Here is a 22,192-nt window from a genome sequence, read left to right as displayed (position 1 = left end):
AAATAAGAACAAAACAATAAAAATATAAATTTACACAAATTATTAAAAAAGGTACATAGAGAGAAAAAATTTTAAATGATAAATTTGAAACGTCTTTACAGGGTCGCACCTTCTCAGACGTGTACGATATGTACCGTATGTATCAAACCCTTTCAGGACGTCTCATTTTATTTACACGAATTATATAGTATAACTATGTATTTCTACTTTCCGATATCCCTCTTTGAGCCGATGTCCTAATAATCCATCATGACATATTCGCTAATCGAGAACGTGATGGATTGTTTTTTCAGTCTCGGTTGTGTTCTCTCTGGCGACCTGAAAGGGCCGGTACGAGGAGAAGTAAAATGGGCATGCTCACTGTGTTTTTCTGTGACCGAGACACCGGTACCGGCAATAGAAGCAGGCCGCGGTCGGCGCGACGCGGCCGTACGGGAACGCAGATTGACATTACTGCTGCCCACGCTGCTGGCGCTCTGCTGGCTCATGGAGCTGTGCGGTCGGGACGGGCTGTTGGGTGTCACTTCGCCGCTGCGGATACCTACGCGCACCCACCCAAGGTAAGCATCTATTTGATCTCTGCGTTCACTACAGGCTGCTTTGTACGCGACCGCGCGGGTCTTTCTGCGCGACGCGAGAATCTCTCGGTAGAAAAGTACGGCGGTGCGAGAATGCGAGTTTACGGCGTTGTCGTGTTCGTGTCGCATATGGTCTGCTGTGACGGACGCAAAGTGTAGCAGGCGAACATCGGCAAGAAATCGTAAACGCAAGCACCGCCACCGGTGTTCGAGAGTGCAGTCTGATAGTGTATAAAATAGTGTACAAACTAAGTAATGATATAATCGAAACGAAAGAATTAAGCCAAAATGAAAATAAGAGAAATTAGGCCTTTAATTGCGTAAAAGAGAAGAAAGTGGACACGTCAACGAATTAGAATCGAACAGGGTGTGGATTAACGTGATACGTATTGCACACCAAATACGAGTGTATATAGTACTAGGTGAGACGAGTTACGTGGTGATATATAGTAAAAAATAAAGAAAACGTGCAGCTTACCGAACGTTAGCCCATACCTTCACCCTTGGCACCAAAAAGCTGCTGAGAGATCTTCCTTAGTACAGGAGCGCTTTGTTAATCAATTTGGAGATCAAAGCTAAGGGTCAGTTGCACCGATCATCTCTGCTAACAACATCCAATCAACTTCTCTTTTCCTACGTGTCATTTCTACATCTAAATCTATGAGAAATAAGAAGATGTTCTAAGTGGAGTTAGCTATTCTTCTAAGTTAGACTGCGCTCTCGGTGCAACTGACCCTTAATCGCTAAAGTGGCAAGAGAGCCTGATATAGAATTGAATTTACCAAAATTGGCAAGTTAGTCACCGTAGAAAAGTGTAATACATGTAAAAGTGTAAATTACAATTAAAACAGTTAATATTGTCTCGCGGCTCGAAATTAGAAAAGGAGAAAATGCGACACGTTGAAACGCGGAGGTCACATTTCCTCCTGTGTTCGTTAGAACGAAACTGGTCGTCCGCTCCCACTTGATTTACAAAGACTCCTTTTCACACTTATTCATGCATGTATGCACTCAACTCGCATCACATTGAAGTTCTCTGGTCGCGGACGGCGAGTGCACGTACATCATCTAATGCATGAAACGTGTATAAAATTTTACAGTAACTGTCCTTCGTAAAAGATTGCTCCCGATTTTATCGAAGACCATGCGTTGATCTAGCTCGCATAGTTCGCTGCTAAGCGATAGGTCCGACTGTGTACAGCGAGAGAAATTAACGGGAAAAATTAGTACGCAAAGCGAAACGGGCGATTAATTAACGGCTCCGAGGAAAGTAGCGACTGGAGAAAGTTGGCGCGCAAAGGATGAGTCGATGGTTCTTACCGGTCAACGAATTTACAAGATAGCCATAGAGGCACTAGTTAAAAAAGTAAAAGATCTATCACACAGAGCTATCATACAACTATTATTATCTACAAAATCAAGATCTGCGGTTCTTAATATATAAAAAAAAAAAAAGAAAAAACAACAATTTTGGTCGATGAGAAGCCGACAAGACTAAGGTATCTCAGCTATGTACACAGGCTCCAGGGCGTCGAGTTGAGTGCACGGCATGCTCTCTCTTACCTTGCTGCTGCTGCTGTTGCTGAGCCTGCTGGTACTCGCGAGCCTTGCGGCGTAGTCGCTCAGCGCGGGTGGGTCTCGGTATCGGCGCCGCGCCCGGCAGCGTGCCCATGCTACGCGAGTTGTCTGAACGTTTGAGACTTTTGGCGCCGGGCGCGGCCAAGTGCGACATGCTGCGGCTCATGCTAGAAGCGCTCAGAGGCTGACTCTGCTGCTGCTGCTGCTGCTGCTGCTGCTGTTCCGTTAACGTGCCGAGCTGCTCGGTCGCGCGTTTCCTAGGCTGCGCCAGCTGGTCCAGCCTGGACATGGAGTAAGTCCTACCTGGCGAGCGTGTGAAGGCCTTGGCGCTGGAGCTGCGCGCCGTTGACGGCGGGCCGTCGCGCGGGGACGGTATCGTCGGCATGAGGTCGGTGCGCCTTCTGTTCACCCGCAGGTAAACTGAGCTGGGTGTGCTGGGTGTGGTGCCGTCGCTCTCCTCACCTGCAAAGAGTCTCGCTTAGGGTTGCCTATTCTGCGAGCGACATAGTCGCAGCAGTCGATCCGCCATCGCGGATAAATGCCGCGGCGGCGCGTCTCGCTACTAAATGGAGACGCAATCGAGTAGAGAGCTTCTTTTCGACGCGATAACGTCGCGTCTGGAATTTCTTTCTTTTTCTCCTTTCGGCTATTTCCTCGCGGTTGCTTCGCTTTTCATGCTGTGGCATGTGGGGATGGCGCGGGTAATACACTGAGAGAGATAGAGATAGAGAGAGATTTTGCGCTTGGAACCATGTTGCGTAGGTGCGAATTCACGTAGGTGTGCATTTAATTTCCCGTTAGAATATGAATAATGAAGAATTGACACGTTTCTTCGTTGAATATTTGAGAATATTCAATTATAGAGACAGAGATTATCCTTTACCCCCGGCTGGCAAACATCTCTCAGTGTACATAGATTTTCGTGCAATTAGAGTGCATGTAACGAGCAATCGAAGCTGGCTGTCGTATAAATCTAATACATGGACGGGGGTTTTACGATGTATTTTGTATAAGCAGCGTTATATATAAAAGCAGGGCAACGTTCGAATTGAATCGGACATGGAGGAATCTATTCATGCAAGTTTTATCCGTAACACAAATCTACGTATCAAATCAACGGTATAATTAATCAAGTTAAATTTTCAGTTTATTCTGTTACACCGCGCGGTAATGTACCCCTTCTTTTATACAGTTTGCTAAATTATTCTTTGTACAACTAATCAACCAATTATCAAGTAATTATAAATTATGCAACTGCTAATGAGAACTGATAACTAATCCAGTGTTGTACTGATATGTATATGAGTGTATGATTTAATGAAACGCGCAAACGATGTACAAACGAAAAACTGAGCTAGTGAAAATCGTCTGGTGAGATCGTTTTCGCGATGACATTTAAAGCCCGTGTGACTTCTAATCAAAGGTTCCCGAATGTTTCTCTGAAATGATGATTTTGCCATTTTTATGGCACACGTATTTCAAATATATCTAATTTTCTAACGAATAACAACGAACTGGCAGCAAGGCTCGCTAAGATTCAACTTGGGATCAACACACATTGAAGCTAAATAGTTAATGGTACCATCAATCTATTCGCGTTAGTAACGAAGTTAGTAGGGATCGTACGCCAGTCAACAAACTAATGACACAACATTGCGTGATACTGGCTGCCACGTGGTGCTCAGTGGCTGCGATGGTCTCTCGAGAAATCGTAAAACCCACCCGACCAATACCACACAATCGGGAAAAGGAAACTTGCGGAAACTAATGGAAGAAAGTGCGCGGGGGTTACGTTCTTACGGTATTAAATGAACGTGACATGCCGGTACTGTGTAGTGAGGTATATCAGTAAACGAAAGACATAATGACGTAGAACAAGAGAGAAGAGAGGGAGAAGAAAGAACGAGATAGAATCCGCGGAGAACGGGAGTGTGCTAACATAAACGAGAAACAATAGAGTCGACAATATTCATTCTTTCGAGGCGATCAAGAACGGAACTCCCTCGAAACTCGCAGGCAGGTTCTGAAACATCAGGACTCACCACTGGCAGCCCGCTGAATCATGGGACGCCGAGTATCGCTATCTGATTTATCATCGACGGCAAAGATGTCGGTTGTGGGAGGTAGAGAGAGGCTGGCTCTCTTATGCTTGGCAGGAGTTAAAGGGGGATCGGGGCTAGAATTCCAATTGAACACCTCGTACATGGACGAGGACATTCTCATATCTGCGAACAAACCATTCAACGCAACACAAACATTAAGTTGCCCGCGAAAAACTTTTTAAATGGGAAGTTTTTAAATCGGACGAGAAAGAAAGAAAGAGGCGGGGAGCAAGGAAAGGCGTAAATATTAACGTGAGTTAGATACATGGGATCGCATGTGTTATCTTTGTCTGTTTTCTTTCTTCTAATTTTGCTTCCAACGCTATACCTTTTTAGTACTAATACCATTTTCAGTACCGCGCTTTGCAGAGCCACCACCAGCAAGTACAGATCGTAGCAGAGGAAAGAAATTCAGCGAAAAGGAATCTAATCTCCTTGTACAATGAAAAAGTAAAAGCACCCTGCACTTTTAATTTTGCTCGAACGGTTTCCAAAAAGCTGTTTCTCTGAAAAAAGAGAGCGAGTGTGTCCGAGTAGAAAGAGATGAATGAAGATGTAGCGCTCGCGGGGGTGAATGCTAACCGAAACGTTTGTGTGCAGTGTAAGAAAATAATAATAATAAACAAACGCTGCCGCGCGTAAAAAAGCGAAATTCGGACTTATCTCGCGGGACGATTCAAAACGTCCTCACGACTCGCCGTGTAACCCAATCTCAAGCTGAAAATACGCATACGTGGATTCGGCTATCGCTTTAAAGGGACACTGCCACGAGTATGTACACAGAATAGGCTATAGAAGAGTGTAAACCTGAAAATAAAGAACCAAAAGTAAAACTTATGCTATGCGCAAAGTCACGTTTACAGACTGTAAGAGGGTGCTGCACAATCGTTCTTTCATGCTTTGTGGTGTCGTTTCCTCGCCGTGCACATTGCCGTGTATACAAACAAAAGCTGCGTGCGACCTACACGGCTTCGGAGCTATCAATAATCCGTTTCAACACCCGATGTCCGGGAAACGCTAATTTAATTATTCGACGACGCAATAATTTGAATAATATAATTTAAATTATATTATAATTTCGCAGCAATAATTTAATTATCGCTCTCGTTCGTATATCTCGTTCGCAACGGTCACGAAAATCGTGTGCACATTTGATCGGAAAAGCGTAATTGTTTCAAAAATTGAAGCGTCACTTTCCACGATAATGCGACAAGTAGCGCAAATGCGAGCTGCGTGTTACAACGAACATTCTGTTTACCGTATGTGCATCTTCCGCGATGAAGAATCCCGCACATATATGCACTGAACACGGCGGGGTATCGATTGGCACTAAGAAAAATATATCGTTGTCAAAGGTATTGGAAGCGATCGTGTGTGAAGTGTGTGAAGCTCGCGAGCTGCTTCCTTGTCCTGTTTACCCGGATAACGTCTCCGGACGCACGGCGTAATGTAGATATTCACACACCGACGACACAGCGACGATTAAACGACACCACCCCTCGCGAACAGAAAGGAACGATTGTAGGCCGATAGTAGAGAACGACAAACATCAATCAATACATATGCCGGACGCTCCAACAAATACGTACATAGGGTGGGGCAAGCAGGAGGGACGGAGTGTAATTCGCTGGTACGATTTATTCCCTCGGGACGTATACCGCGAGATTTATTTGATGTCCCGCGCAATTTATGTATCACCGTGCGAAATATTGCTCCACTTCGCGATATTTAATTATTTGAGAATATATTTGAACGCGCGATAACTGCCAACCGCTTCGCGTTAATCGGTCAACATATTATGCAGTCTGGAGGTGTATGAAATAATAATCGCGAGAGACGTTAAGCTACGAGATACCAGCCACACATCCGACTCAAAGACGGCTTAGCTGACGTTAATCAGCCGACGCTGTTCCTCCCTTTCGATCTTTGCCCGTTACACGGCACACATGTACTTCACGTGTGTCACGGTTTATACTCACGTTGAAGTACACCAAAATCCACGCTGCGAGCCGTTCATCATACTTGCGTTCGCGCCGACGACTGTTGTCGATTCGACCGAATTTACAGTAAACACTAATTTGCATTCTACCAGTGCACGGTGCACGGTGCATCACCACGCGTGTATTATTCATTCACTCTGACTGAGTGAGATAGGGGAAAGGCTTTAACGCTTTCAGCTGCTGCTTTCAGCGGTTACTTCATATTACATACGCGCATATATTTCATGAGACGTGCCTTACACTTCATCTTTCAATCTCTCTCGGAGATAAATTAAGCCCGGAGATGAAGAAAGTGTGTGCGTGTGTGAGAGAGAGTCTCACACATTATTATTCATAGACACCTGCTAGTATTTTGCTGCGAACAAGAGTCTCTTGTAACGTTTCAGAAAAAGACGAAGAAGCATAATTGAAACTGAACTTCAATAAAGTTGCTGATATGAACTCTTAAAGAATATAATCATCGTGCAAACGCTCAGTGAACCGAATTTACGTCTCGTACTCAAACTGAAATCTAGGAGTGTGTAAGGGGCATCACTCAGAAATACTCCATATTCTATCAAAATTTATCCAGAGAGTTTCCCGTCGGGAATCGTGTTTACATAACAGGACGCTCTCGAGTACGCGGCAAGCTTAAGAACATCGCACGCTGAAAGGGTTAATCGAATTTCCATGTGCGATGTGCGGCGACGCTCGCGTCAACGACTACCCTTGATCGTTCCATTTGGGGTATACTCGAGCAAAATTGCGTGATTCGATTCGATACACGAAGAACTATCGCGTTTGACTGACCTTCGCCGGGTTTTCGGTCGAGTCCACCGGCGGAAGTGGCCCGCTTCTTGCTGCCATCCAGCTCTCTCTCGGAGGATCTCCTGGTAAGCGGTTGCGCCGCAGAGAACATCATGACGTTGGTGGTGGAGGTAGCCCTGCGAGTGCCCCAGAAGGTAGAGCCGCCAGTGTCAGCGGGCTCCAACATCCGCGGCGTAGAACTGCCGAACGCGAAGACAATGTGCGACCTTTCGTTCTTCTTCTTCGCCTCGATGCGTGCCTCTCTCTCCTGGTTCTTCCGGAGGATAGCCTCCCGTCTTTCCCGTTCGGCTTCGCATATCAGCCGTTTTCTCTCTTCCACTTGGTTTCGTCTGCACGAAAAAGAGGCGTCAGAACGGCGGCATCAAGCCGGGACGTATTCGTTCGATATGCGGCCTCTACGAGAGACGGCCAGGTTTCTCTTCCAGGCGCTTCTCAGATTTTTATTTCACGATGTAGAAGAATTTTAGAGGATGAAAGAAAAGCGCGTTTGTCCAAAGAGCGCGGCCAAGCAGACGTTTAGAGTTCACGTCGAGTCAATTCTAAAGTATAACTCTCTAATTTGAGCATCTTATAGTTCTTGATGGCCCAAAAGAGTCCCAATTTCAACAGACAACACCATGTAAACAGAGTATCAGTTAGCATTGTCCGTTCCTTGTTAAGTCCTTTGTCAATCTGTTTTCATTAAAAGACGTCCCTTATTTTGAACGTGAAGACACGAAATCACGGACAAGCTGAGCTTAAGCTAATCATTTCTGATATCATTTGTTGAAATTGGAACTCTTTTGCCATTTTTCTCAAGAACGATAAGAGAAGATGAAAGAGTTACATTTTGAAATCGACTTGATGTGAGCTTTAATCGTATACAAAATAGATTATCATTATCGAGGGTTCCAAAATTTCAGGCAAAATTTGACCGCTTCCTTTTCTCTTCAAGAGTCTTCAAGACGTATTTTGTTGTTCAGTATCCTTATTTTCTTGCGGGATACGGATTAAATGAAATCCCTCGCGTTAAGAACGATCGCAAATCTATTGCCGAGTCCACCATTTTAGCGGAACCAACAAACCTGTCGTTGTCACGCGATCTGAGCTCGTCGATGCGTCTTCGTCGCTCCTCTTCGCGCTGCTCCCGGAAGCGTTGCGCGGCGAGCGCTTGTTGCCTGAGCTCCTCCAACTTCCGCTGTCGCTCCTCGTTCTGCCTCTCGCGGACAAGCTTCGCCCTGTCCAACTCCTTCGAGCTTCCCGTCGAGTCGCGTCCTGCGAACAGCCACACGAACAGACGTTTAGTGTCCATCCGCTCGAACCAGTTGCGTATGTTCCGGATATGTACCGATTATCTATTTCTCACAATCAATTGAACGCGGTCACGGATAAACGGAGTCTTACTCGAGTTTTAGACGACAAATTTTTCAATCGCGTATCTTCATATGACTATATGTTCAGTATGAAATTCCAGATTTAGATAAGCATTGATAAGTTGGAATAATTATGCATCAAAGTTATGCAAGATTATCCAAAATTGTGAATAAAAATAAAATATAGAGTAGATAAAATATTTGATAAGTATCGCGATTGAATAATATTGAATGCAAATTGAATTAAATTATTAACTCAAATGAAAAGGCAAGTAAGTAAACAATCCAATAAAAATGTCAATTAAAACTGAACACTAATTGAATAAATTCTTCGAAATAAATACTATTATATAAAATAATGAATTGCTAAAAATAACTTACGTGGTGAAACAGGAATGGGAGATAATCAAGGGAAGAGCGAGGGGATGCAGACCTTATTACTGCGATTATAATATTTGAAGACATAGATAAAGAGAAATATTCTATACAATAACATCGAGATGGTAATAAAAGTGGCTATTTACAGAATATAAATACAATCTAAAAGAAAGTAGGACCATTCGGGACATTTTATGTGACATAAGCGCGATGCGTTCGAAATAACGTGTATCCAGTATAAACAAAGTTTCAATTAATCCTCCAGTTAATCCAATTTTTATCATTAGACCGAATTACAGTATATATATATATATATATATATATATATATATATATATATATATGCAAAGTGAACGTAAACTGCCACCGTTTACCGTTAAAACAAATGCAAATGTTAAAAATGTTAATAAGAGGCGTCGATGGCGTCGATTAGCGGTCATCGAAATAAGAGGTGGAAAGTCTAGTGATAAGGCAAAGGAAACAGTCTGTACACAGTGCCCTTTGTTGAAAACGTTGATACCTTCATTCTCGTAAGGACGATCACCGTCGAGGGAATCCTCATCGTAGAGACTTTGCCGGCGCTTCACATCTGCCGAGAAGAAAGCGAGACATGTGCGTGTGCACGTAAGATTCGAGTATTAAGACCGCAGCACGCAGTATGTACGACGAATGAATGAATGAATGAATGAATGAATAAATAAATGAATGAATGAGTGAGTGACTGAGTGAGTGAGTGAGTGAGTGAGTGAATGAATGGACGAACGCTGTTATTATGGCATGCATCTACCATGTACGGTAGTGCGTGTGTAAATGTGTGCACGCGCGATTAAAGCGAGTGGATTCGCATGCGACGCGTGATTTTGCGTGTGTTAATGCGGGATTGAGGATGACTGTTACAAACGAGGAAGAGTTATTACGATTATAAGTACATGATAAGATGGTATTGTGCAATGATGTGAGAGTTTCTTTTACAGTGGATGCACAAAGTACAAGACTTCACTGATAAAATAATCAAAAGTTGAGAAACAGAAAGTGAAAGATTGAAAATAGAAGTAAATCCATGCCAAAACATATTAATTGTGACTATCGTTTTGAACGTAACGCAAACTTGTCTTCTCTATTTAGATCTGAATATCCCGGATATTTCGATTCCACGTTAATCCTGCAAGTTCCCTCGAACTTGAAAAAATATATTAATTGTGTAATTTTTTGCGGAAAAAACGATAATCATTTGTAGGATTAAGGTAGGACGGTAATACAGTGTTATATCACGAGTTTCTTCATTGTTGCTCTTCTCAACAGCGACGTATTTGCAGGATTAATGCAGATTTCGACTCGGATATAATCGGATATTGATAAAAAAAAATTCCTTATTTTCTTAAGTTGCGTAATCTTCAATTGTTTTTTCATTTTCTCTACAAAAGATAATCAGGCTGCACAAAAAGTGTCAGGTAGAGGATAAATCTGCTCTTCGGAAGACGCTCGTTTTACGAGCACGGAGAAAAACGAGCTTATCGCTTTCTACGATACACACTACGACATCTTTCCTGAACCAAGCGCGATATTAAAAATGCGAATCGTATTCGCCTGGAAAAGCTTTCGGGACAGCTACAGCCGAGAGCTGCGTGAGAAAATTGCGCATCGCATTTATGTAGAACTTACATGGAAATCGAGAGGTAATATTACATAGAAAATTTCACGTGTCCAGCAGAATTTCGTGAAAAAGAAATGCGACAGGAAGAAATTCTGATGAAGAAAACGCGAGATACAGCGCGATTAGGATTTATGTGCAAATATATCTCACTCCGCGAGGTAATCCGCTTAACATTTTTAGCACTGTATATGCATGTAAAAAAGTGCTGGGTCATTTACAGCGGAGAACTTTGCCGCTATTGATTATTACAGTTAAATGTAGAACACACACACACACACACACACACACACACACACACACACACACACACACACGCGCGCGCGCGCGCGCGCACGCATATATATATATATATATATATACACATATATATGATGTCATAACATCCGTGATATCGATAGATACAAAACTTTTTAATAGCGTGATATTTAATAGCGTTTATTAAATTCATGAATGCGCAATAGGGGATTAGCGGTGTTAACCATTAATCGCTGAACACGTATTCCATTACACAATCGACGAGTTACACGACTCGTTAGCTTTGTTACTTGTTTGTAGGGTGGATTCGTTTTTCATGACTTCCACCCACGGCAAATAGCGCGTGTTGACCGAAAAATCAATGAAAACGTTTAACTTCGCTTTTGCGGAACAGCACGGAAACGGCAATCTCACAGAACCACACGCACGCACACAAATGTACACGCGCGCACAAATACCCGTAATTGGGGACTGTGACGAGCAATATCATTTTAGAGCACGCAGGTAGAAGAACAAATGTGTGTCACGAACCATATCCACATTGCATATTCTGCATCAAAGATGCGTATAATTGTCCGTTTTCCGCACCGTATTTAGAGCGCATTATATCCGATCTTTGTGATTTGTGCGTGTATATATACTTCGCATCGCCGTTTGCCGCATTTTCCGCTAAATAGAGACACAAATGCGGACGAATATACGCGCAATATTAGTTCTTTTAGCTTCACTATCGATATCAATCGTTACGGTATATATTTACAGGTATCATCGTGTCGGGGCATGTTAACGATTCACTGGGCAAATCATAAAAACATGTCTAGTAGTAAAAATCCAACTCGAGAGATATTTCTCATTAATTGGAAAAATTCCAATAAAAAAAAAAAAGATTCAGTTACATGATTTACATCATCTACAATTTCACAACCAGTTTTATTCACGTATAAAGCTGAATAATGCTTGTAGACGTAAGTGCGTCGTGCAACGAGCCGAACGGTCTTTAAATTAATTATTTTTAAAAAGCGCGATCGGACGCGACAGATATTTTCAACATCGTGAGGAGGACACGCGGAGTAACACCGTGTGGATTAAGTTTCGCAAAGCACACACCGCAATCGTTCTCGGGTCATGTTGCCGATCAACCCGATTCATACCTGACAAAGCGAGAGCGCCGTCGTCGTCGTCTACTCCGATCTGGGCGAACCAGTGCATCGTTTGTTCTGCGAAAGACAAATTCGTAGATACACACATTCTGCGGGAGCTTTATCGCGGAGCTTTCAAGCATGGTTCGCGAGCTCCGCCGGGCGAGTTTTGTTGCGCGATAAGTACAGTCGTTGTCTCGACAAGAGACGCACGATCGCGGGTTTAACGAGCAACAAAAGAAGAGATATCGAAGTGTATTGTTGTAGATTGCGCCAGCAGACTCCAGCCAATATTGTTTACCCAAAGATGCTGATTATCGCGCGTATTATACGCGATACTGCCGCTTAATCAACCACAGCATTACTCCACACGACGCGATATTATTATTTCCCGTCGCGCGCAAGAGGTGTTTAAATTTAAACAGATATCCTTGAGGATACGCCGTGTTGTTTTTTTAAACATTTGTTGCGACGCAATTATACGCAGTTGTTCTTTTCTTCCTGTTTTTCCTGTGTCTCGCAATTGGATAACACGACTGTTTGATTTGATATAGTTAATTTGATATTGTTGATATAACTGTTTGATTTGATATTGTTAATAGACGGATTATTATAACTATTTACTGTTTAAATTATTATACGCGCGCACACGTGTCAGAAAGATAAAGAGAGCGTTTGTTTTACGTTAAATAAATTATATGTACTACACATATATGTGAGCAAAATTTATTCATCTCCGTAATGTGGCGCACTGTTAATTAATAAATTTCCTTACGCTCGAAATTACATTTGCGACGAGTGACGAAATATTGATCGGCGACTCGTTATTTCGCTTACGGCACAGCCGGTGTCGAGGACGAAGTAGTCCGCCATGCACAGATATTGCATCAATCCGATAGCCCACTTTCTCCCTCCTACGTTCGGCGCAATCTCTAATTGCAACGGGGCTGGCTTATTTTTGCCCTTCGTCGACGACTCGTTTTCGACAAACGCCAATGAGGACGACCACAAAGCTGCCGATATTATTTCCGGCCGCTGATTGCGAATGTCAGGCGGTAGGAAAGAACGAAAGAGTGCGGAGGCGAGGAAAGAGGAGATGGTAGGCCTACTGTTGATAATAATTGGACATCTCATTAGCGATGCGAATGCAGAATTGAGAGAGAGAGAGAGAGAGAGAGAGAGAGAGAGGGGGAGGGAGGGAGAGTAAAAAAGGAAGACGCGAGGACGTGCGAGAACGACATAAAAGGACGTTTTCGACGCACGCGAATACCGATTCACATCGTGAATATATGCGTGTGCGTATGTGTGTGTGTGTGTGTATGTGTGTGTGTGTGTGTGTGGAGAGATCCCGACGACGAATGCGTCAGCGATAAATGCACCAGCAGCTGATTCTTCCGAATAACACGTGGCGGGCAATTGAAGAGTCGCCCTCCTTTTCATCGAAGATAGGAAAATTCTATATGGAAATTCAGTTGCATGTGAATATAATTTGGAAGTAGAGTTCATGTCGAATCAGCAACAAAAATCGATACTCAATAAAGTGGCGTATCCAAGTGGAGCGCTCGAAAAATGGAAAATGAAGGACCGGAAACTGAGCAGCATGGAAAATTGTATGTTTATATATTTTATCAGAGAGAATGAGAGAGAGAGAAAGAAGCCTAAGACGTGCATGACCTAAGTCCAATAATTTAGGAGTTATTTAAAAAAAATAACAATGAAAAAAGCAATTTAATTCGAATAATAATGCGCGTGCGAATTTATATATATGATCGAGACATTCGACTGGCCGGTTTAAAATAGAACACTCTGTATATATATACAGGAGATAAGGAAATTAATAGATTCTATATTACAAATCACTCTTTTTCTCTCGGGAAAATTTGAGACTGTCAAGGCGAACGCGCCGCTTTCCCGTAGCCAATTTGACGAAGAAATTATATTCTTATTGCTCATATCCGCGTGGCAGGGTCTTCTGCGCTTTTATTAACAAGTTAATGGCTATATTAAATGACAATAAAGGTAACAAGAAACTCGGTATTGTTGCCAAGAATATCGAATAAATGATATTAAGCCGCGTTACAAAGTAGAATACCGCGCGCGTATCTCGCACGACATGCAATCGCATTCTTTCGGATGAAAACGGCGGGGGAAAAGCTCCCTACAAAGCGTGCGTCTCGGTTCTTCTCTTCCGCCCATTATCCCGATCAAAAAGATTCCCCCCTCTCTCTCTCTCTCTCTCTCTCTCTCTCTCTCTGTCTCCCTCTCTCCCCCTCTCTCTCTCCTTCGGCAGTGGCGAGCAAAGAACCTCGAAATATCGCGGGACAAAGATAATGATACACGTCGTCGTCGTTTCGCCTCGGAGCGGCACTTCCAAGGATGCAGCTACGGAAAATGCACCGTCTGGTATCGCATTTCGGCAGTAGCTCACGGAGCAGTTAATCTTCCGACGTTCGGGAACGCATCGACGCACAATGCGCCCCGATCCGTCCATCCATCCACCTCTTTTGAAAGCTGTCCTTCACACGACATCGCCGTTAATTATCTCGCTTTTGACGAATGGGACCGAACGGCGAGTGGAAAAATAGTGCGGTCGCGTGTAAATACAGCTCTTGCGCGCGGGAAAAATTGGAGTCAACGCAGAGATAAAACGTGCAGCCATCAGGGTGCCTTAACAATTCAGTTCAAATGACACGACATACGTCGATACGATGTATTCAAATATTCCACATGCAACAGAAGATGCTCTCTTTTGTTATAAATGAGAAATAGCGATACACAAGAAACTGCATACCACACAGATGTGCCGAAAGCTGGACAATTAATGAAACCACGAAAAGAGCTGCTCGTTAACGAACGATCCTGCGGGATTCTTTTCTCTTCCTCTCTTTTTTTTTTTATTCGCCGTAATAAGCGCGCGGTATTGTTTCGCGTGGGTGTTCGTTAAAACAGCCTCGCGGCGATATCTGCAGCGGCGTGTCCACAATTCCGCGACGCGACGCGCGGAGAATCGGTAGACAATGATCGGTAACCGAGACAATTTAACGAATAGGGCGCACCACGTCATTGCTGTCGCCCGAAGGGATGCGCTCGTGCTATGCATGCTGCTGGTGCATCACGCGGCCTTCGTCGCCATCGCCGTCGTTGTCGTCTTGGAGACTCAAACGCTGGAAAATCCGCCAGTGGATACACACGCTTCTGTTAATCTCCCTTCGTCTGGAAGTGGGTCGGGAAACAATGGGATCCGTCGCTTCCATCTCCCGGTGGCATCGCCACGACGAAGTCTTGTCTTCTCCTAACCCTCTCGTCCCACCCGGCTTTTCCTCTCAAATCCTCCATTCATCCGTCCGGATTATTCTATCACGAACATCTCGCTCGAGTGCCGGTGTAGAATGCGGACGGGATACGTGCTGTTTCAAGACGCGTGAATGATCTATGAAGTGTCGATGTACACGATTCGTATAACGAGATCCTCTCACCAACGATCTCGCCTCTCGCGCCTTACTAACGCGATATAATTGTACGCGCAAGGATACTCGCATGAGGGACACGCTTGGAGAGAAAGGTCGTCGTAGATATGCAGTAGTAATACCTGTTACTTTCTTCAGGCGAAGAATCCACTTACAATTAGAGAAATCCAGCTTGACGTGCATTTTCTTCGCGTTACTTCTTACGGTCTTCATGTAATCAACTTGTACGCAATTTCTTTTTTCCTTTTCCTGATGGCCTGAGGTAGCAACATCATCGACCAATCTTTGTAAATTAATTTTGTACGCAGTTGCAGCCTTATTAAATCTTCGATTTGCGTCACTTAATTATGCTGCACCAATCTAGATATTTTCAGGATATTCCGCTTCTTTTGAATTTGACGAAAGAGACGGCGGCTGACGGTCCAAATTGTCTTCTCTCTCTCTCTCTCTCTCTCTCTCTCTCTCTCTCTCTCTCTCTCTTTGGTTTCTTTAACCTCCTCTTCCCTCTACTAATATTTAGCGAGTGAGCATACTTTTTGCGTAGCGCGGAGCGACGTCGTTTACGTTTCAAATTTAAAATGTCGATAATCCTCCACCATGTCAGTTGAAGAAAGGTTTTAAATGTTTCGTAAATATCTCGTGAGTTTTTCCGCTGACGGAAGGGAGTGGCCGGGGAAAGTTGAGCGCATGAGTGTTCTCCTCCGGCGATATTTTTCAAAATTTTTCGTTCGCGTTCCTCAAAGGATAACTTGATGGATATATCTTCTAGTTTCGGTGTGTTTCGCAGGAATTTCGGGCATGAGTTTTCTCGCTTCTGACGCCATCAATCGAGAATTTCGAGACTCAGAAACTTCAAGAATTACATTATATTTTCGCTTATGTATATTTACGTTAATGACGCATTGAGAATAAATTACATCCCACGGGGTTCGATGCGCGCATAGCTTGTTAGATTTAATTATTCAAGCCATCGGTACGTATCTAATTGCACAATAGCGTGATAAATTGTACGTTCTGTGTCCTTCGCGCGAATTAAATTCTCGACGCGTCATCACGCACGCGATTTTTTCAGCCAAGCGGAGGAGTTATTAACAATTTCGCGGACGCTTTTAACGGTTGATTAAACTAGCGGCCTCTCTTACAAAAGCACGGGGTGGAATTGAAGCGTTATTAAATCCACTCGCCGTTTCGCCGGCCTGCACCGGGAGAGAATTGCATTCGTTATCTACCACGACCCAGAAGTCGCACTTTGGATCCGTCGCGATTCGATAGCGTTCTCGATTCCACCTCGGATCGGAAAACAGTTACGCGGTTTTCCGTGCGAGATTAATATCGTTATCGACTGTGGAATATCGGTGACGTGGCAACCCACAAACAGTTCCGATGGAAACTCGCCGAGGACTTTGAATTTATTCGGAGATATCTCGCAAAACTAGTTCCTCCTCTGTCACTTCGCGGAGCGATCTTAATCGCGTTTGAAATTAACGTGGGAAAACTTAGAGGACTTTGTTAAAATTGTCGCGACGCGATTGTGACTCGCGGTAAATGTGTGATTTCTACGCTGACAGAACGGAATGAAAGAAGAGGGAGTAATAAATATGATATGGGGCGCATTGTATCTGAAGTCAGCTAAGCGGACATAATCTATTTTCATCTTGAACGTTCTCTTTAAACAGCCTTCTGGTAACACAATATTATTCGATGATGAATAATGTAATAATAACGCAGTCACTCGACGTGCGTCCCATATTGCCATATTTGAAAAATACACCGTGCTCTAAATGTCAAATGCTTCTCCACACAGACTCTCGCGTAAAAACCGACCCTAGGTCTGTATGTTTGTATATCTCTGGTGTTACTATCTGTACTACAAATAGATTCAAGCTATGCTCTCAAGCGCCGCAGAAACGTTGGTAGACACGGGTTGCGATATTAGAGACTATATCGCGCCCAAATCCGCCGTGTAAATGCGAAAAAGCTACCGTAAGTGGTGTCACACGCTCGCTACGAAGTGATGAAAAGTTCTCAAACCGGTGCTCCAGAATTCCAACATAAGCCGGCCGTGGGAAACATCGAGATAAATAGTGAAGAGAAAGAGGCACAGAAAAAGTAAACTCTAGAGCATCGATTATTCACCGAGCACACCAAATCACCTTGCATCCCGTGTCAATCTCATCAGATCATTTGTTTGAAGCGCTGGTTTGCAAATAAATCGTGAAATAAGGATTGACCTATTAGATTGGATACATCTATATTGGTGACAAGCACACATCGAAACAGAATGAGATCAGGGCTAGTTGGCTATCGCGATAAGTTGACAAAACCGATTATTTGTACTATTTTCTAACAAGTTATAGAATAAAGCAAACAAGATTTTTAAACATAACAAAGATAGCTTTGAAATTCCTGCTTGCTTGATTCTAAAATCTGTTAAAGAATAATAGAAATAATCGATTTTGCCAGTCTCGGTCTTCTCTACCGTTAATTACGTTAATTCGATCGAGTCAATTATTTATCTTTGGATAATTATACGGTGATTTGTTTCGCTTCGTGAGATTTAATGCGCTAGTGCTAATCGCACGCTTCGTTGTAGCAAGCGAAAGTGCCGCAGTGTAAACGCGATCTGTCGCATTCGCCACCAAACTTACCCTTCGTGAGAGAGTGGCGATTGTGTGCAGAACTGGACCTTTGGTTAGTTTCCTCAGGAGCGGCTCCAGCTGTAAAACAAAAGGGTCCCGCATGAGACAACTTCCCGCGCCAGTTACCGAGTACACAAACGCGTCTATATTGCATATGTGGTGAATAAAAATTTAATTAAGTGCGATCGACGACAGGCGGTTTCGAACAGTTCGAGCACCTTGCACCGGTATTAATATTCTGGTAGCCACATCCCTGCGCTCAAAACAACCGGTGCCGTCCTTGGTGGAGGCAGAAGGCGGTTTAATTAAAATCACCTGTTTCGGGTTATAACGATTTATTACGATAAAATTCTGGATTTAGTCTAGAATTATTGATAACTACTTATTTTAGTTTTAACTACTCTGCGATGCCCGGGTTTCTTATATATAAAATGTTTAAACTTAAATTATCGCAAAGTGTTAAGGGACTGAAATTAGAGGGAGGGGGTAGAGTGTCCAAGTTTCATGGTAGCCTATGTTTTCTGCAAGGTCCTAAAGATTTGACCTAGATCAGTCAAAGAAGTAAAAGGAACATACAGAGAAACAGACATTCTATTTTATATATATATATATATCTTCATATACAGATTGCGACCACTTGCTTATACGAATAGTTTGACTAAAGAAGTTCCTTCATTTAAATTTTAAACACGACTCGCACTCTTCAATTTTCAATCTTGGATATTTTTGGATATCACGAAAGCTGAAAGATGCGTTTCAAGGCGCATTGACGTTTCGCGGTTTACAAGATATGTCTGTCACTAAGCGCTGGCGAGTTTGGCGTGCCGCTTGTAGTCGCGAACAAAACCAGGATACTAGCAGCTAGGCGAGAGACACTCCCACGCAGCGTGAAGAAATCGTATTATGCCGACGAGAGTATCGAGCCGTTCGGCGCGTGTGTACGTATAAACATACGCGAGTGAGGGTGAGGGTGAGCGTTGCGTATCTGGCGCACGACGCGCAGACACACGGTATATGCGGTACGGTGGATGCGGGTAGTTGAACTTCGACATTTCGCGGAGAGGGACTCTTCCTTTCCTATTACACTCAGAGACATTCACCGGCTCAATTGGGTGGAACTCGGCCGCGTGTTCGAGGTAGTGAAAAGGTTCGATATGCAAGCTCATGTACTCGAATGAGGTGTATATCTTAAATGCAATTCACTCCACGACGGCGGATTTTGTTTTTATTTGTACGGAGACTCTGGGAAACTTGATCGCTACCTGCTTTCGAGAGCGCAGCCGTGATCGTAGGGTGGGTAGCTGAAAGAAGCGAAAGCGTGTCATATTCTTAGGAAACTTGCGTTATCCTTGTAAAATTGCTTCCAATCTGGGAAAGCTATTTTTCGATCGAGCGACTTTGTATTTTTAAAGGGGACACGAGAATATTGCGCGCAGACGTACGTGTAAAAATATACACATGTGATTGAAATGCGGAAATAATGCGGCACACTTAGGCATTCACGTTTACAAGTAATTTAACGGAATTACTCGCGTTCCCCCCCTCTTTCTCCCTTTCTCCGTCTTTCTACCGTCGCAATTACGTTCGAGTGCGAGCGTTCCAAAACGTCGATAAAAAATAATCTCTTGCGTACAATGTTCATGCAGCGAGAGAGAGAGAGAGAGAGAGAGAGAGAGAAAGAAGCAAACCACGGTACTCTCTTTTCATTCTGTTTGACTTGCTCGCAGCGAAGAATCATCGACGATGTAAAGAGCAAAATTATCTCCTCGTATTCGCGCAAGAAGCGACGAGGCAGAGTACTTAGATCCTAATTCCGCGAGATAGGATTTTAACGAAGAGCAGTGAATATATAGAGAGCGGGAAGAAGATAATCCAAGTTGGCGGCGATTCCCGCCCTTTATAGCGGGCATGCCGTTGTAGTTTGAAGTATCGGGTCGTGGATAATGACGTGGAACGACGCCGGACGAAGACGTTAACGATGATAACGCTAGATGCTCGCGACGAAGAAAGAGCTTTTTATCGCATGTCGTCGTCACTATCCATCGACGGTCGCATCTCACGCGCAGCACAAGCTCTCGGGGTAGGGCATTCTCTTCGCTAAATTCGCGTTATTAAGATTTCGTCGTCTGGCGATAATGAGAACGGAGAAAGAGAGGAAAAGAGAGGGGCTGGCTGATCAACGTTGTCGGGACATAATTCCTCGAACTCGAGGAGCGACGTGCGTCGCGAAAGAAAACGCAGGACACGAGGTGGAATGCCGGACAGATCCTTTGTGGAATTAAAGACAGATGTCGGATGGGGACGTACTCTGAAAAGTGTCGCAACGATTTGTCAGGACTGAAAGGAGTCTCGTCATTCAAAGAAGCGTTCAGCTCGAGGACGGTCTCTAACCACCGGATCCCGCGTTGGCGAGGACCACGGTTCATGTGTAGTAATTGCAACTTTTACACCGTAAGTGACCTCGCGAGTCGATATTTTAGTTTCACATTAATCATATAGATTTTCCAATCGAGAAACCAATGGAAAATGACGAGGTGTAATATGTTATTGTATTATCTTAATATCATAAGATTTTCTTACATTGTTTTGCTCTGTGAATGTGAATAGTCATTCCTGGCGTGTTTTTGATCGTTAAACATGAATTCGTCGTCGTCCAAACATGACTATTGCGCTAATTGTGAGAAAAATTGGGTAAAATGGATCAGAAACGACGACTTTGAGGAATTTCATCATGTTATAGCAGCGACAGAAAATGTTTTTTTTTTTAATTTCATTAATACCATAAAAAAATACAAAGTTTTAGTTTTAAAATACTTTTCGTTCCGTTTCTATAGGATTTTCCTTTTAAACATGTAGTTATTTAAAATCAACTCTAGTCCCATGTTATAAGTGAAAAAAGATATTTAATTCTATTTTAATACTGCATTATATATAAAGTGCTTTTTATATTTATGTAATATAGTCGGAAAAATATTAATTAATGGAATTAATATTAATTTCAGCAATTTTATATATACGTATATCTACAATATAGATTACGTTGTTATCTATAATATAGACAAATACATATATGAATCGGATGAAATTCTGTTAAAATATACTGAGATAATCGAATAATGAAAAAACGACTACAAATAAAAAAACTTGTACATTAAACAATTTTTGAACAGGTGCCTCTTTGAGCTTTTTAATATCGAAAAAACAACAGCAAGCAAGCATTTAGTAATAGTATTAGCAAGTAGTATTAAGGTAGATCAGTAGCTTGCATATTTTGGATTTTTCCATTGACTCTTTAGTTCGATGAAATTTTTACAGGATCAATGCAGAATCAAAATTTCAATTCAGGCAGATGTTTACGCTTTTTAATCCTGTAGTCCTGAACGGTTGAGCGAAAACAGAATTTGCTCAAAATGTAATTTTAATCGACTCGATTCTTGTTTGCAATACATGGCGCGATAGGCGGGAAATTAAACGCGACATATGAGACATTCAGCATGAGAGCGGAGCGAGCTTCGTAATTTATCGGGTGCACTTTGAACCACGCGAATGTTAAAAACTTATCCTATTAATTCACTTTGCACGGCGCACAAGGGTGGTGAAGGGCTGGCAAAGAACGCTGCGAAGCATCATCAGGACGAATCCGCTCGAAATCGCGAAACATTTCTCGAGATTGTGTTCTCAAGGGATTAAATCACTAGACGCGTACGCGCGCGCAAACCGAAATCGCTTTTACGTGTCACCGAGAGAAAGCAAATGGAATCTCGCGCGCGTTTTAGACACACTCTCGAAACTCGCGAGAATGCAAAGCGGGATAAAAGGAAATGGCCACACGGGAATAAACATGAGTGCGCCGGCACACAACTATGTCTGCATAACGAGCGGCCTCGTTGTGCAGACCTCGCGAGAGAGCGACGCTGCTAAATAATCACGCGATTTGCCGACTGTTGGTGCGAGGATCGCGAACAAGCCGCGGTCGCTACCTGACTGCACCTGTTTGTACAACGACAAACGATGCTACGTGAAAACGTTCGTCGGCGAGCAACTTCGTGTAATACAGTTGGCAAGAAGTTAAGGATCTTGTTAGACTTCAAAGTGCGCAATGGTGACAAAGTCTCTACTTTATGTATATAAAGTTCCCAAATACTCTCTAAAATATAACGTAATGTTAAAATATCCTTACATATATATATATATATATATATATATATATATATATATATATATATATATATATATATATATA

General features: G+C 43.0%; 1 protein-coding gene across 26 annotated transcripts in view; it reads right to left on the bottom strand.

The window, feature by feature from the left end:
- Positions 1–22,192, bottom strand: part of LOC116848387 (ensconsin-like) — a 215,346-nt gene that overhangs the window by 8,854 nt on the left and 184,300 nt on the right. For 10 of the 26 annotated variants that reach the window (XM_032824410.1, XM_032824411.1, XM_032824409.1 and 7 more), the window contains 8 exons: positions 17,959–18,027; positions 11,856–11,921; positions 9,316–9,384; positions 8,130–8,319; positions 7,048–7,394; positions 4,199–4,381; positions 2,142–2,618; positions 362–541 (listed from right to left, as the gene is read on the bottom strand). In XM_032824410.1, the coding sequence (XP_032680301.1) occupies positions 362–541; positions 2,142–2,618; positions 4,199–4,381; positions 7,048–7,394; positions 8,130–8,319; positions 9,316–9,384; positions 11,856–11,921; positions 17,959–18,027 (1,581 nt within the window). The remainder of the gene's footprint in view (positions 1–361; positions 542–2,141; positions 2,619–4,198; positions 4,382–7,047; positions 7,395–8,129; positions 8,320–9,315; positions 9,385–11,855; positions 11,922–17,958; positions 18,028–22,192) is intronic. The other 16 variants (XM_032824415.1, XM_032824416.1, XM_032824414.1 and 13 more) reach the window with 6 other exon arrangements.

Source organism: Odontomachus brunneus, unplaced genomic scaffold (genome assembly GCF_010583005.1).
Source record: "Odontomachus brunneus isolate Ranch 3 - 2012 unplaced genomic scaffold, Obru_v1 Obru_scaffold_094, whole genome shotgun sequence".
Taxonomy (NCBI): Eukaryota; Metazoa; Arthropoda; class Insecta; order Hymenoptera; family Formicidae; genus Odontomachus; species Odontomachus brunneus.
Note: the sequence above shows the minus strand (reverse complement) of the source record. Positions and strands in the feature narration are given on the sequence as shown.